General features: G+C 43.7%; 1 protein-coding gene across 1 annotated transcript in view; it reads left to right on the top strand.

The window, feature by feature from the left end:
* The first annotated feature begins 2,850 nt into the window (after positions 1 to 2,850).
* Positions 2,851 to 16,962, top strand: part of LOC143769724 (vertebrate ancient opsin-like) — a 57,927-nt gene continuing 43,815 nt past the window's right edge. The window contains exons 1-2 of the mRNA XM_077258531.1: positions 2,851 to 3,472; positions 9,486 to 9,696. Coding sequence (XP_077114646.1) covers positions 3,127 to 3,472; positions 9,486 to 9,696 — 557 coding nt within the window. The 5' untranslated portion in view covers positions 2,851 to 3,126. The remainder of the gene's footprint in view (positions 3,473 to 9,485; positions 9,697 to 16,962) is intronic.

Consider the following 16,962-nt stretch of genomic DNA (forward strand, 5'->3'; position numbering starts at 1 on the left):
CCAACTTCGGACCTTACCTTTGAATATCCATTTGCTTTGCCCTTTTGTCTTGATCTGCTATCTTCCCGGAATTTTTACCTCGGACTTTAACCTGACTATGCCTTTGCTCATTGAATATGACAAGCCCTCTTGGTGCCTGACCCCAGACCTCTTCACTCTCCAAGCCTCAACGCTTGTCTGTGAGCAGTGACTAGCATCACAGAGCTAGAAGAAAAAAAAACACTGAAAAATAATCTGTTTGCATGCAGTCTTAAAGAGAAATTCCTATCTAGTACAGTACTAAATGTATGGTAGATGGGTTCCCACTGCTAGGACCACATTTTTGTTCAATAACTCTGTACCATCACTCACTGCAATCAGGGTAGAGGTAATTGTGCCTGCAAGGCTGTCTCCATATATTTGTATGAAATTAAAGTTGCAAAAATTGCCAGTTAATTATGCTTTGAATTTGCCAAGAATGTCGGCGTTGGGACAACTTTTCTCCAGCCTTAAGTGCCTCCATAACTGATTTACAATTGGCTCATAAGTGGAGAAAAAAGCAGATTTATATTGCAAAGTTTCTTATATTTACTTGTACGATTCATCTGTGCAAAGTTTGCTAAAGCTATGTGACAATTTTAAGCATAACTAAACTGTTATTTTTTTTTATTTCTCATTTTAAACTAATCTAATGTTTATAAATATTATCATTTCTGATTTTGTCTCCTTCTGGAAGAAAATTCATGTGAAAGAAAGTTCTGTCCTAAATACCTACTTTGCATTTATTTACTAAAGTGGCATTCTTTCCATGGCTGTTGAGCAACATCCATATAAAATAACCAAGTAAGCAGTCTATGGATTACCCTTACTTGACTGTGTGGAAGAACGGATTCTGCTCAGCATGCCTGCTCTCTCCAGAATGCCAGCTCTCGCCAGCATGCCCGCTCTCTCCAGCATGCCCGCTCTCTCCAGCATGCCCGCTCTCTCCAGCATGTCCGCTCTCTCCAGCATGCTCATTTCCAGTGTTAGGTGCGCAGGGCGGTAGTCATGGTCAAGCGGCTGCTTCTGAACACTCTGGCTCCTTACAATTCAAACTTTCCCCAGAATATATGTGCTGTGTGTAGTGCAGAACACTCATGTTTTGGCTGCAGGCCTCCATTGTCTCCACGATCCTAGATGCTGGAACAGCCACACACAAATCAGTCACATATCAAACAGTTCAACTTAATTTAGCAGTTTGAATTCAATTAATGTTACAGCACAATACATTTCCATGTTCTCAGCCTGTTCAGCGAGAGCTATCCCTTCGCTTATTGGCTCCTTCGGCCCCCAGTTTCCATAAGATCCATCCCGCCTCCCTCACACATTTCCCCATCTGGCTTACCCTTGTAGGAAGAGAATAAGGCATGCTTCTCAGTGCCTAATTCGGGTCGCAGGTCCCGGACGTTACAGGAATGTCCACTGAAGACAGTTGCCATCATTTTCATACTGCCAAGCACTTTGTACTTCCCGTGCCCTTCAGCCCTCTGGCCTTGAACTTCTGCTAACACTTTATCTATCTGAAATCTAATCTCCAACTCTATCCAGAAAGATCTAGCAAAATGAGAAATCCATTCTCTGTTTTCAAAAATTTGGGGTGTAAAGATCATCCCCAGCAAACACACAAAGGAGTCAATATAGAAACAGGATGTAAAGGTTTTTGGCCAGGAATTCTGGATGAATTTTATTCCAAAGGTAGAAAATTAATTTCAGAAAGCTCAGTCACGAGTCATGCACGGGAAAAGGAGTCTGCTGAGCTGCTGCCTCTAATTTTGGAGAAGGCTTTCCATATAGAGACGTCAATCAAACCTAGCTGGGTGGGAAGAAACTAGGGTGGGGGGTTATCAGTTCCGTGTCTGGACCTCTCTCCCCGTGCCCAGACATTTCTCCCTGTGTCCAGATTGTTTGTCAAGATAAGTTTTCTTTGAAACAGAGAATACAATGTAACTATTCCCGATGAGGGAACCTGTCTACATTTTATGCCTGTCATGGTTTGAGCAGCATGGAACGACTGACAGGTTCCTTTTAAAACTCTTCTAAGCAAAACCCATTCCTAATGCAACTTTTAAAACTTGGAATCTAAGCAAAAAAAATGGCTAAGGTTCATAATCAATTTTTCTCGAATTGTCGCATTTTGCTTACCTTATCCACCTTTAGGGCTTTACTTTTTTGTGGGCACTCAATAATCCAGAATATCTGATAATCCAGCACCAGCTACATACCTTTTGTACTGGAATAAAGTGCGTACATTTTTTTTACAAGACTTAATTTTTTTTTTCAAAAAAAAAAAAAAAAGATTAATGGGACTTTTCCCCACTCAATAACAATTACTAGAAATGTCATTTCTGATGCTGCCTTGAGTGCATGCAATTCCATGGCTTTTATATGCTGATTGTAAGCAGCAGGAAAGGTGATTCAATATGCCAGTGGAAGGACTTTAATTGTTCACTTAAAGGCAGCGTGCACACATCACATCTGACTGCCGTAATAAACAGCGCTTGTGTCTCTGATGGTTCTTGTATTCTTCTGCGCTCCTTGCACTACGTCGCACTGTCATTCTCAGACACTGAGAGGATTAACCTTCTCCTGGTATTTTGCATTGCTCTATTCCAGGAGGCTACTTCCATCCCTGTCATCATCTCCTTGCACTTTTATTAGCAGATGAGGCTACGAAACTGGTCCACACATTGTGTTGAGGAACCTTGCCTTCTTATGAGAAGGGAGGGGATTAACTCTTTTTCTGCATTCGGTCTGGGAGGGATCCCAGTGTTATGTTCTACTACAAAACAGGAATGCCTGGTGAGGTTTTCATCACTGCTGCTGTCCGCTGAAGGGTGGCTGCACAGGAGCACGCCTGAATCCATGGCACATGTATATAAGGGGACGTACACAAGATACATTTCTCGGAGTTCATTGATTCTCTTGGTGACTAACCTTCTGATGCATTTCTTCATTGGCACCCTTTAAAAACTTTTTTACGAAATATCCAGAATGTTGATACGATCTTCACCAAGACTGCAAAATACTTTTTCTTGTTGGAAGACTTGCAGATGAACTTATTTGCTGCCACCTTTACTTTTATTTCTTCGTGAAGTTGACAGCATCAACATGCCATCCAATGATTCTCTACTAGCCAGCCTTGAGACGGCCACCCACTGGAGCCCATTTAATGGACCCCTGAAGTCCATTGAGCCATGGAACTTCCAACTTTTGACGGCTCTGATGTTCCTGATCACGACTTTATCAATTATCGAGAACTTTATTGTCATCATAGTGACCCTTAAGTTCAAACAGCTGAGACAGCCGCTAAACTACATAATCGTGAACTTGTCAGTGGCGGACTTCTTGGTTTCCATTGTTGGTGGCAGTATTAGCATTGCCACCAATAGTAAAGGATACTTTTACCTGGGACCATGGGCTTGTGTGGTCGAAGGGTTTGCAGTAACTTTTTTTGGTAAGAATTGGACATTCAAAATTACATTGTTATCCTTCACTTAATTTTTGTACCATACAGATGCAGCAGAACTGAAAATGACGTTTACGGTAGGTGTACATAGGTTGTATTCACAGTGGATTTTCGAGATCCAAATCTACTTCTTTTACCAAAAGCAGCATTGTGGATGAGGTTTCACAAACTCATATCCATAGACAGTAGGGAAAAGCTAAACTCGAGGTAAAATCCGAGGCGTGCCAATTTGTGCAAAATGACCGCCGCTGTGTAAGTAAAATCTGCAGCATGCCAATTTCTGCAAGACAACCACCGCTGTGAAAGTAAAATCTGCCGAGTGCCAATTTGTGCAAGTCGACCGCCGCTGTGGAAGTAAAATCTGCAGTGTGCCAATTTGTGCAAGATGACCACCGCTGCGGAAGTAAAATCCACAGTGTGCCAATTTGTGCAAGATGACCGCCGCTGTGGAAGTACAATCCACAGTGTGCCAATTTGTGCAAGACGACCGCCGCTGTGGAAGTAAAATCCGCAGTGTGCCAATTTGTGCAAGACGACCGCCACTGTGGAAGTAAAATCCGCAGTGTGCCAATTTGTGCAAGACGACCTCCGCTGTGGACGTAAAATCCGCAGTGTGCCAATTTGTGTAAGTCGACCACCGCTGTGGAAGTAAAATCCACAGCATGCCAATTTGTGCAAGACGACCACCGCTGTGGAAGTAAAATCCGCAGCATGCTAATTTGTGTAAGAAGACTGCCGCTATGGAAGTAAAATCTGCAGCATGCCAATTTGTGCAAAACAACCACTGCTGTGGACGTAAAATCCGCAGCGTACCAAGTTGTGCAAGACAACCACTGCTGTGGAAGTAAAAAACGCAGTGTGCCAATTTGTGCAAGACGACCCGTCGCCGTGGAAGTAAAATCCGCAGCGTTCCAATTTGTGCAAGACGACCTGATGCTGTGGAAGTAAAATCCGCAGCGTTCCAATTTGTGCAAGACGACCACCGCTGTGGAAGTAAAATCTGCAGCGTGCCAATTTGTGCAAGACAACCGCTGCTGTGGAAGTTAAATCCGCAGGGTGCCATTCATGCAAGACGACTGTCGTTGAGGAAGTTAAATCCTCAGAGTGCCAGTTTGTGGAAATTGATTGCAAGTGCGGAAGTAAAATCCACAGCCTGTCAATTTGTGTAAGTCGATGTGGAAGTAAAATCCGCATATCAATTTGTGCTGCATATGTCACCGCAGTATAAATTGCAGCAATTCCGCATCTGCATCATATTCACAGCAAAATCCGCAGCAGTTTCTGACGCTGCAGATTTTCCACCTCAGAATGGCACATACCCTTAGCCATTTCTTCATCAAACTCTGCACTGCTACATCTCTGTAGTTTAATCCAACCACGTTTTCTTTTCAACAGGTGTTAGCCAAAGCGATTCAGCCCAATGTTCTCCCTCCGACAGCACTAGAATGATATAATTAATTTAGAACATTCTGTACAGATGACATTAGAGAGGAGGTGAGATCAGATCTGCCTACAGCACTAGGGAGCCTCGAAATATCTAGATTATATTATCAAATAATCCTGTTCTCTATTTAAAAAGTAAAAAAAAACCTTCTAACAAAACGAAGTTGGACCTTCATCATCGGGGGTCCAGCTGCTTTAAATATTCCCGCGGCTTCTGTTTGCAGCGGAAGTTTAGCTCTGGCAGTGCTGGCACATTAGCTAAAAATTAAATGAATGGCATCTTATCCATTTACAGAACTTTTCTGAGATTTATTATTTTCTGGGATATTTTTCTCTCTGTTAGGCTGCCGTCACACTAGCAGTATTTGGTCAGTATTTTACATCAGTATTTGTAAGCCAAAACCAGGAGTGGAACAACTAGAGGAAAAGTATAATAGAAACATATGCACCACTTCTGCATTTATCACCCACTCCTGGTTTTGGCTTACAAATACTGATGTAAAATACTGACCAAATACTGCTAGTGTGACGGCAGCCTTATGCTGTGATACAAAAAATAAGCAAATCTGTCAATCGGAATTAACCTTTAATAGTTCTATTGTCAGCAAGAACTTTTTGGGTCTTCTATTTCATTTGCTCGTAATACTGAATGTGAATGATATGGAAAAAGGCAAATATGCTTAAATGTATTAATATTTAAGGATTCAACCACTTTGGGGGCAATAAACCAATTTTTAGACTGTTTTTGGTTCACATGATTCTGCACTGTTTCCTGATTGGCTGTAACACTCAGGTCTGGGAATTTCAATTCTGCTTTTATTCAATATCGTTATAAACTATCAATATATGTGTCTGTTACACTGATATATGGTATATGTGCTATGTGCATGTGCTGTTAGGTTTATGATATGCTACATGGTATATGTGCTATATACATGTGCTATCAGGAATAATATATGGTATATGTGCAATGTACATGTGCTATCAGGGATGATCTATGGTATATGTGCTATGTACATGTGCTGTCAGGAATGATATACAGTATATGTGCTATGTACATGTGCTGTCAGGAATGATATATGGTATATATGCTATGTACATGTGCTGTCAGGAATGATATACAGTATATGTGCTATGTACATGTGCTATCAGGGATGATCTATGGTATATGTGCTATGTACATGTGCTGTCAGGAATGATATACAGTATATGTGCTATGTACATGTGCTATCAGGGATGATCTATGGTATAAATGCTATGTACATGTGCTGTCAGGAATGATATACAGTATATGTGCTATGTACATGTGCTGTCAGGAATGATATATGGTATATATGCTATGTACATGTGCTGTCAGGAATGATATACAGTATATGTGCTATGTACATGTGCTGTCAGGAATGATATATGGTATATGTGCTATAGTATATATACTATTTACATTTTCCATCAGGAATACTATATGGTATATGTGCTGCTATGTACTATGTACATGTGCTATCAGGAATGATATATACTATATGTGCCATCAGGGATAATATATGGTATATGTGCTATGTACATGTGCTAGCAAGAATGATATATAGTACAGTATATATGCTATGTGCATGTGCTAGGAGGAATTATATATAGTATAGTATATGTGCTATCAGGAATGATATATGGTACATGTACTATTAGGTATACTACATGGTATATGTGCTATTAGGAACACTATACGTTGTGTGTGCTATGTGCATGTGTTATCAGGAATGATATATGGTATATGTGCTGTGTGCATGTGTTATCAGGAATGATATATAGTGTATGTGCTATCTGGCAGGGCCGGACTGGCCATCTGGCAATTCTGGCAAATGGGCTGGAGGTCTATGGAGTACGTTATACTATGTTGGGGGAAGGGGTGACCATCATACTGTATGGGGCTTTGGGATCCTCATACTGTACGAGGGGCTTTGGTGGATGTCACACTTTATATAGGGTCCTGTGGTGGACATTAACCCATGTGGAGGTCTGTGGTACTTCTCATACTGTATTTTGAGGGCTGTGGTGGATACCATACTGCATGGGACGCGCTGTGTTGACAATCTTACTGTGTGGGGCTGTGGGGTATCATACTTTGTGTAAGCTTTGTGGGGCAATCATACTGTGTGGGGTCATCAAGCTTTGTGGGGGCATAATACTCTGCTGGAGTAATGAAAGGGGTAGCATAGTGAGTGGCACCACTTGGGGGCTTCAGTAGGAGCAAAATAATTGTCTAAGTGCTGCAATACATTTCCTTAACCGTTTCTTAAATTGTTGGGAGATGTCTTCTTCTTTGCCTGTGACGTGATAGGACTTTTTCTGTGGGACCTGTTATTTCTATGTACATCCCTGCTCAGGAGCATTATTACAGTGAAGAGGCACTGAGGTCATTATTATATGGAGACACAATAGGGGATTGTTATCATTTAAGGGGAAGCAAGGAGTCAATATTATTATTAATATAAGAAAGTACAGGGGATATCTTTTATTATTATAAGGAGGTACAAGGTCATTATTATAGGAGGTCAAGGGGGCGCATTATTAAAGGAGGCACAGGGGAATTATTATAAGGTATCACAAGTTGTGGTTTGTGTAAAGGTGGCAGAATGTGAGGAGGTTCCTGAAAAATCAGTAAAAGGAAGAAGTCTGTGTGCTACATTTTGCAGGAACGAGGTATGGATGGAATTAAAGGTCTGGACTGAATGCAAGGGAAAAGAAAAAAAATGACAACAATGAGCGAGACATCACTGGTGAGAACCTGCACAATGTGCTCATATATGGTCTGCAGAGCACTGGTGTAGACCAGAGATTACAATGACATGGTCACTGTATAGCGGAAACATCAGTCTCATTACAGAGTTTTTGGTTAAAGTAGTTGTCCAAGCTTGAAGTTAAAGTCTGCAGTGACGCTGTGTGACTGCAGACTTCTGAATCCTCGCAGAGCTCGCACGCTGTGAGGATTCTTTGGTGCTGGTACTGGGAGTTGGTGATTATGTGCTGTGACTTAATTTGAACAGCATGGGCCCTAAAGCAAAAGCTCTAATGGGGACCCAATTATTGCAAGCCTTTAAAAGCATTGGTCTTTTTTGTGAGGCAGTGACCGGTGTTAAATGCGAAGGTCGCTATGTGTCCCCCAGGATGTGCAAGGAAGCATATGGAGGCCGTAGGAGTGCATTGCAGTTACAGGTTTAGCTGTGATTGCAATGCAGAATTAAAGTCAATGTTGGACTTGGGCAAGCTATTTGTCCAAAGTAGATTTAGGAAAGCCTGTTCTGGGGTTTTATTTTTTAAACAGACTACAGGATGGTAGTGGGGCAGTCCGTTTCCTCCCCCGGCCCGGGTTTTCCAGGTGGCCGATGGCCACAGGTACTTTGGTAAAAACCCCTGCAGCCGAGGGCTGGGTGTGTCAGTTTGGTTTTTGCATGTGTGCAGAGCAGAAGGCTCTGCAGAGCTCCACCTGTGTGATGTAGCACAGGCAAGCAGAGCCACAAGGCCAAGTGAAGCCAAAAAGCTTGGCACCCCTCAGCATACACGGTGGTGCAGTCGCCCACAGTAATCGATCCTGGTTATGGACTATCCTGTTTCCCGGTTGCGATACAAAGGATCCTATTTACTTTGTTCTGTTTGTAAGTAGGCTGACCATTAAAAAGAGACTTTGCTTTTGAACTGAAGTGGTGGCCCCCTTCCTGATGGGAGATGCCCAGAAGGCCTACCTGGACCTCAGTTGGGACGATGCACTGGACTATGAGAAGCTGAGAGGTGACATCCTCGCCAGACTGGCGATTAATACCTATGTGCGGGTTCAGCGGGTGTACCAGCGGCCCTTTGCTGAGTCTCGTCCCGTCAAGTCTCAGGCATATGACTTACTGCTGATGGTAAAAAAATGGCTCCAACTTGAGACCTTAATCCTTCCCCAGATAGTAGAGAGGGTGGTGGTCGACCGGTTGGTGAGGTCTCTGCCAGCAGGTATTCACTTTTGGGTGGGGCAAGGGGACCCAGGCACTCTGCACCAGGTGGTGGGACTGATTGAGTGGTATACGACAACTCAAAACTTTATACAAGACACTGCTTCACTTCGGCTGTTGCGGCGGGCACAAGATAAGACTCTGCCTACAATCCTGCCCCGGAGCACGGGCATAACATTACCGGAAAACTGCTACCACTGATTACACAAGAACCACAAGACGGATTTCTTCTCCCAGGTATCATTATAATCAGTGCAGCCGTGGAAAACAGACAGTGCCTGTAGTTTACTTGGCAAAATCCTGATGACAGGTTTGCTTTACACGTTTCAAAAAGAGTAAAAATTAAATAACCATAATCTAACTGATCCATATTCTAAAACAGATCATTAATCCCATACCGTAAAATAAATACATAAAAGTAATGTCAAAATTGCTTTTTCTTTCTTCATCCCTCCTATCAAAAAATAGAATAAAATGTATGGGGTATCATATTGAAGATCAATAAATTCTATTCAGAACCCTCATTGCTTGTGAATATTTTGAATCTCTCAAATTTCTCTCTTACTTTTCAGGGATTGTAGCTTTGTGGTCCTTGTCTATCTTGGCATTTGAGAGGTATGTCGTGATTTGCCGTCCGCTAGGAAATCTTCGTCTTCGTGGGAAACATTCAGCCATTGGTATCATATTTGTATGGTTTTTCTCTTTTATTTGGACAATTCCTCCAACCATGGGATGGAGTAGCTACACAACAAGTAAAATTGGAACCACTTGTGAACCCAACTGGTAAGATACTTTTCTCCTTTTTTTAAAAAACACATAATAGGAGACTAAAGAACTTTTTTCATTGTAAATATTTCTGCTACAATGAGTTGTGCTCAATACGATTTATGCAAAGTTATGAAAGGTTTCAATAAAATTTGCGTAAATCAAAAGTGCAAGTCAATATAAAGGACTTTGCAGTATATCTTATTGGAGAAAACGCCTTCTTTCTCCACTTATTAGCCACTTCTCATTCCCTTGATTCCTAAGCTCAACTTTCACTCTGAAAACTGGCCAAAAACCTTTCCATTTAAGTCAAAACAAGACAGACTTCTAACTAGCTGAAGGATCAAATTACAACTGCCATCTGAAGTCTATTTAGATGGTAGCAGGGAGGAGAACCGAGGAACAGTCTCAAGGACAGCAGTAGAAAGACACCCAGATGCTGCTGCTACTACTACTGTATTTTAGTAAATATTTAAATGTTTTATCTTACCTCAATGCTGGATTCACAGCTGCACTGCTCAGTACTGCTATATAATGTCTTCTATGTCACTGCTCCTTCTGAACATTATCTACACAGAGACAGGAGATCAGGAATCCTTGTGTCTGCTGTGTATGGGACACATCATAGCAGCTAGTCTCCATAACTAGCTCAGAGACAACAGAAAATTAATAATAGAGGCTGCGGATGAGGATCTGGTAAGACAAAAAACACAGAATTTAACCCTTTTGCGCCAGAGCTTGTTTTCACCTTCCTGACCACGCCAATTTTTTCAATTCTGACCAGTGTCACTAACTCTGGAAAACTTCAATGTACCCCAGTGATTTTGAGGCTGGTTTTTTACATATTGTACTTCAGCTTCATGGAGAAGTTAGGTTGATAATTTTTGCATTTATTTGTGCAAATATCGGAATTTCGAGCTGTTGAGGGCTGCATATTTCCTCGTACTTCCTCCATTAAGCCCGACCACTGCCGCACCTCTTCTATTCAGCTCCCCCTATGTCGGCATTCGTCCTGCATACCTATCTTTTACATTGGGCACGCAGGCCATGCAAATGTATGTGGATGCCTCTGAATGCGTCGTTTTGATGCTGCGCAGAACTGCGCCAAATGCAACATTTTGCATTTTGTTGTGGTCGGCGCAGCGTCAAAAGATGCATGCGGAGGCATCCACATACATTTGCATGGCCTGCGTACCCAATGTAAAAGATAGGTACGCAGGATGCATGCCGACGTAGGCGGAGCTGAATGGAAGAGGTGTGGCAGTGGGCGGGGCTTAATGGAGGAACTACACAGCCCTCCGCAGCAGAGGTACCTAAGCAGTAGAAAACCCCCACAAGTGACCCCATTTTGGAAACTACACCCCCCCCAGGAATTTTTCTAGAGGTGCGATGAGCACCTTGAACCCTCAGGTGCTTCTGAGAATTTTATAACGTTGAGTCGTGAAAATAAAAAAAATCAAATTTGTCCTACAAAAATATTGCTTTAGCCCCAAATTTTTTATTTTTGCAAGGGTAACAGGAGAAAATGTATGATGCAAATTCTCCTGAATATGTCGATACCTCATATATGGTCGAAAACTTCTGTTTGGGTGCATGGAACGGCTTGGAAGGTATGCCATTTTGACTGGAATAGGTGACGGATGTCATGTCACATTTGAAGAGCCCCTGACATGCCAAAACAGAAAACCCCACAAATTAACACATTTTGGAAACTAGAACTCTCGAAAAATACATCTAGGGGAGTAAAGAGTATTTTTAACTCTCACAATTTCACCAAAATTGGCACCAAATTTGTTACACAATTTCAGCTGAATGTGGAAATACCCAATATGTGGATGTACAGTACTTTTTTGGCCACAAGGCGAGTCTCGGGAGGGAAGGAGCACTATTTGATTGTTGGAGAACAAATTTTCGTAGTTTGCAGACTCCATATACAGAGCCACAAAGTGCCAGAAGAGCAGAATACCCCCTCAAGTGACCCCATTTTGGAGATTGCACCCCTCTAGGAATTTATCTACAGGTGTAGTGACAATTTTGACTCCATGGGTGTTTTCCAGACACAAGCAGCAATGGATGTTGCTTAGTGAAAATTACAAATCTACCATTGTAGAGCCCAGTACATTGCAGTACTTGTACATTGTATCGCTCAGTATGTTGCAGTGCCCATGCAGTGTGCCCAGCTCTTGCTTCTGGAGATATGCACCCCATAAATTAAGTAAGCTCTTATTGCTACAGAAATGCCAAACATGTGGACACTGATTGTGGTTTAGGCACACTGTGGGGCTTGTCGCAGGCGTGCCGTAAGGGTGAGAGAAGGAGCAACTCCTTCTCACAAACTTCTAAATGGCGAGATCGCTATTGATCGAGGCATCTAGAAGATAACACAGGGTTGACATTATTGGGACCTGAGCCAATCTGGTCCCCATGATGTTGCAAATCAAAGTTATCGCTCTGCACCGGAATCACAGCGATGGGCATCCTGAGCGCTACAAGACCTCAGACCAGTGTCGGACTGAGCTGCCAAGGGCCCACGAGTAACACTGACTTGGGAGGGGGGACTTTTCACCTGCATACAAATTATACACTACCCTCGTTCACAAATTTACCTATATCGCTATATAATAATAGTTTGGTTAATGAATGATGAGATGTTTTTTCTGTACAAAGCGAATCAAATGAATTATGCCAAGTACTGACCATACAGTGGGGTTGGGGGCCAAAACCTGCACAGGGGTCCACCGGGGGGATTCCCCTGTTCTCCTATGGGCCAGTCCGAGACTGCTGATGACCCTAGAGAAGCTGCATAAAGCAAGGGCTGATGTTTATTTTACCGTCAATTTCCGTGAATGGGTTAAGACATATAACGATTATATTATTCCTCATGTACACACGACAATTTTTTCTGAAAAGTTCAGTAAAATGACAGATACACTTTTAGGGTGCCAGTTTCAACCAATGTTTAGGACGAACCAAAAGACCACTGTCTATAAGTGACCCATTTCTGTCTTAGGCAACCCCTGCTCCCTTATTTCTATTTCTGATGTATTCCCAATATTTATATTATAGAGGAATGACCGGCAAAAATATGTATCTCATTAAGAATCCTACAATTGTTTCATATCTCACAGGTTTTAAAAAATCCCTGGTTGAGAAAACCTGTTCTAATTTAATTTGTTTTTATGGAGTGTCCCATTCATCATCAGCATTTTATACATATGGTTCAAAATTCAAAATAACCAGTTTATAATTGGCACTGTATAACTTTAATATGCCTGATAAGCTTTGAGAGTCTTTAACGGAATAACGGGTTGTCAACAATTCCAGAAACAGCATCACATGTTCTTAAAGGCCCCCAATACCCATTAGGCTATCGTTGGCCGAACCCCGCCAATGTTGAGATGTTTGTCTGCCGCGTTAATGTATATAGGGGTGCTGGATAACTGAACGTCGGGAGAGATGTCGATCAAGTATGTCTAATTTTGGACTGGAAATCACTTTGTTTTCCTGGAGAAAAGCCACGGGCAGAGATGACGGTCAACGGCTTTCTTACAGAGAACACAGGAACGCTCGGCCGAGTGAGCGCTCCTGAGTGCAAGAAAGACCTCTTCGATGGCTGTAATTGTAATATGAGACAAAAGAGAGTCAAAGTAAATGAAAAGAGGATTTGCTTAAATATATTTTTTTTTCAGCATTTTCTGTAAACAGTGTGCCATTAAACAGAAATCCCATTCACCCAGCATGTTAATAGAGACGTTGGTGCTGATAGTTACAAGTCAAATCAACTATTCATGTCTATGACTATTTACTGCCTGTGGCCAGCTGTAGGCACAGCATGTAAGCGGAAGGTGACCCTTTCTTCATTATCCATCCAACAATGCTTGGCTAACATCTGACTTACTCTGTATATTGACACAAATTAGTAAAAAAAATAGAGTGTTGCAGCTCCGTAGATTTTTCTGTCATAAATGTAATTTTTTATTTATTTTGTGAACTGGTAATAATACTGGAATTACATCATAGATGACCATCATAGAAACTGTGTGACAAAGCGTCTGCTATCATTAGGGGAGATAATTAGTGTCAGGAGGCCATGTGTAGCCATAAATATTAAGAACCAAGTCTTAAAATACCCTCCCTACAGGAACTGCTAGAACAGGAGGAACTAATTAATAATTGAGAAAAAGTTCTGCCAGAACCCTGGAAAAAGTTACCCATCGTGTATAGAGCAACTATATTGTAATAGCCAATGCACTTCAATCTCTTTTAATGAGCAATGTGATGATATACATCAATCATATCTTTAAAACCACTGACGGGTGACGTGAATACCAGTGAATATTTCATTATAACGACACCTGTCAAGGAGTGGGATACATTAAGTAGTGTTACAACCGCCACTCTCCTGCGGCGCGGTTCTCACCTCTCCAGCGTTGCGCCTGTTACAACCGCCACTCTCCTGCGTTCTCATTCCACCTCTGCTGCGTCCCGGTTTGCACGCTCCTCTGCCTTCCCGGCACTTCCGGTCTCCAGGTCCTCGGCTGGTGTCCTGTCTCAATGCAGGCGCTCTAGCTTCCCTCCTGGACGCAGGTACAGCCTCTCGGCCACCGCCCCCTGAGGTCATGGGGTCTCTCTCATCCTATCCTGTTCTTGCTCCTGCTACAAAAGGCTGCTTCACCTGTTCCTCTGTGCCTGATTGTCATTAGCTTTTGCTTGTGCGTCTGGCCCCTTCCGCTACTGTGCTGTGTACCTACTCCGTTTGGTTCCTTGTCTAGTCTCACTATTGCCCTCCTTTCCCTTCCAGTACCCGCTCCTTCCTTCCCTTGTCTTTGTTCCTTTGTTTCTTTCCATCAGTCTCCCTGCTCCGGTTTCCAGCCTTTCAAAACACCTTCAGCCTTGTTCTCCTCCAGCCTCTCCCGTCTTCCTTCCTGGAGCCGTCCCTCTTGGTACTCCACCGTGGGTAAGAGACCTCTGGGCTTGCTCCTAAACGATCCCTGTATAGGGGTTGGTTTCCTATCTAGGTCCGCTCGCCCAGGGGTAGTTCCCCCACGGTCCAGAGGGTCCACTCTTGTTTCGTTCCTGCTCGTAATAGTACAATCAGGCCATGGACCCCGCAGGTACCGCTTTTTCGGCCCAGAAGGAACTGGCCCATTTACGTGACAACCAGCAGTGTATCATGGCTTTTATGAAAACTATGGAGTCACGCTTATTCGCTCTGCAAGCTGCTGATCCCGTAAATGCCGCTCAGCTTACTAGCCTCCAACAGGAGCTCTCGCAGCAGCGAGATACTCAGTCCCGCATGCTTAGCTACATGGCGTCGATTGATGACCGCCTCTTTAATTTACAGTCCGCTCCCACTGCCTCTGCTCAGAATGACTCCAGCCCTTCGGGCACCCCTCATCCCCCTCCTCGTCTGGGAAAACCTCCTAGGTACGGTGGCGACCCTAAGCTCTGCAGAGGGTTCTTGAACCAATGCCGCCTCCATTTTGAGCTTCTGCCCCAGCAGTACCCATCCGATCGAGCCAAAGTGGCATTTATTGTATCTCATTTGGAAGGAGAGGCCCTAGCTTGGATTAATCCTTTGTGGGAACGTGATGATCCCGTTGTTTCCCACTTAGAGAATTTTCTCGAGACCTTTCGCAAGGTCTTTGACGAACCCGGACGTTTGGCCTCTACCACGGAGTCCCTCTTTAATTTACGCCAGGGACCCTTATCCGTCGGACAATATGCCATACGTTTTCGTACTTTGGCTTCAGAGCTTGGGTGGAACAATGAGGCTCTAGTGGGTGCCTTCTGGCAGGGTTTGTCCAGCCGAATTAAAGATGAGCTTGCCGGGCGTGACACTCCGACCACTCTAGAGGATCTTATCTCCCTCGCCACTCGGATTGATCTCCGCTTCCAAGAGCGGTCTCGTGAGTCCGCAAGAGAGAAGAGACCTAATTCCTCTGCTTCCACCTTTCGCCAGCCTAGTAGTCCTCGTGCTCCCGTCTCTCCCTCTTCTACCCCTCCTGCTTCTGAACCCATGCAAGTAGATCGAGTAAAGATGGCAGAGCAGCGCCGTAAGGAGAGACGTACCCAGGGTCTCTGTTTTTACTGTGGTAGTGCCGCTCATTTGCTTCGCAGTTGTCCTGATAGGCCGGAAAACTCCTCCGCCTAGGGCAGGTAAGAGAGGCCTCCCTAGGTGATCCTGTTTCCTCTCTACCTTTGACTCTTTCAGTTTTACTTGTTTCCAACCAGGATCGGTTCTCCGAGGTCGCGTATGTGGATTCGGGCGCGGCAGGCAATTTTATCAGTCTTGAGGCGGTTCGGAGGCTTCGCATCCCAGTAATCTCGTTGGACTTCCCTCGCCTGGTTGCATCGGTGGACGGAAGACCGCTACAGGAGACTATTTCGTTAGTCACTGAAGAAGTCGAGCTACAGATCGGCGCTCTTCATCAAGAGAAAATTGCCTTTTATGTTTTACCAAGTCTTTCCCACGCCTTTTTGCTTGGTCTTCCGTGGCTCAGACTTCATGAGCCCACTCTCAATTGGCGGTCCGGAGATGTTCTACGATGGGGTCCTTCTTGCCATGATCGATGTCTTCGGTCGGTGCGTCCTGTGCTCCTTACTCAATCCACTAGTGTTCCGGTTGGTTTACCTTCACCCTATTGGTCGTATGCTGATGTCTTCGACAAGAAAGAAGCAGAGAGTCTCCCGCCACATCGCTCCTACGACTGTCCGATTGATCTCCTCCCTGGCTGCTCTCCTCCAAGAGGAAGAATTTACCCTCTCTCTGCTGTAGAAACTAAGTCCATGTCCGAGTATATTCAAGAAAATCTTACAAAAGGATTTATCCGAAAGTCTTCCTCCCCTGCAGGAGCAGGTTTTTTCTTTGTAAAGAAAAAAGATGGTTCTCTACGACCTTGTATAGACTATCGTGGGCTAAACAACATCACAGTCAAGAATAGGTATCCTCTGCCTCTGATACCCGAGCTCTTTGACCGCCTTCGAGGAGCCCGCATCTTTACTAAACTTGACTTGCGAGGAGCTTACAATTTAGTCCGAATCCGCTCCGGCGACGAGTGGAAAACCGCCTTTAACACTCGGGATGGACACTACGAGTACTTGGTCATGCCTTTCGGCCTGTGTAACGCTCCCGCGGTTTTTCAGGAATTCGTTAACGATATCTTCCGAGACCTCCTCTACATTTGTGTAGTGGTTTATTTGGATGACATTCTTGTATTTTCTCCAGACCTTCCATCTCATCGAAGGAGTGTGCGCAAAGTTCTGCAACGTCTGCGAGATAAC

The sequence above is a fragment of the Ranitomeya variabilis genome, chromosome 4 (genome assembly GCF_051348905.1).
Source record: "Ranitomeya variabilis isolate aRanVar5 chromosome 4, aRanVar5.hap1, whole genome shotgun sequence".
NCBI classification, from domain to species: Eukaryota; Metazoa; Chordata; class Amphibia; order Anura; family Dendrobatidae; genus Ranitomeya; species Ranitomeya variabilis.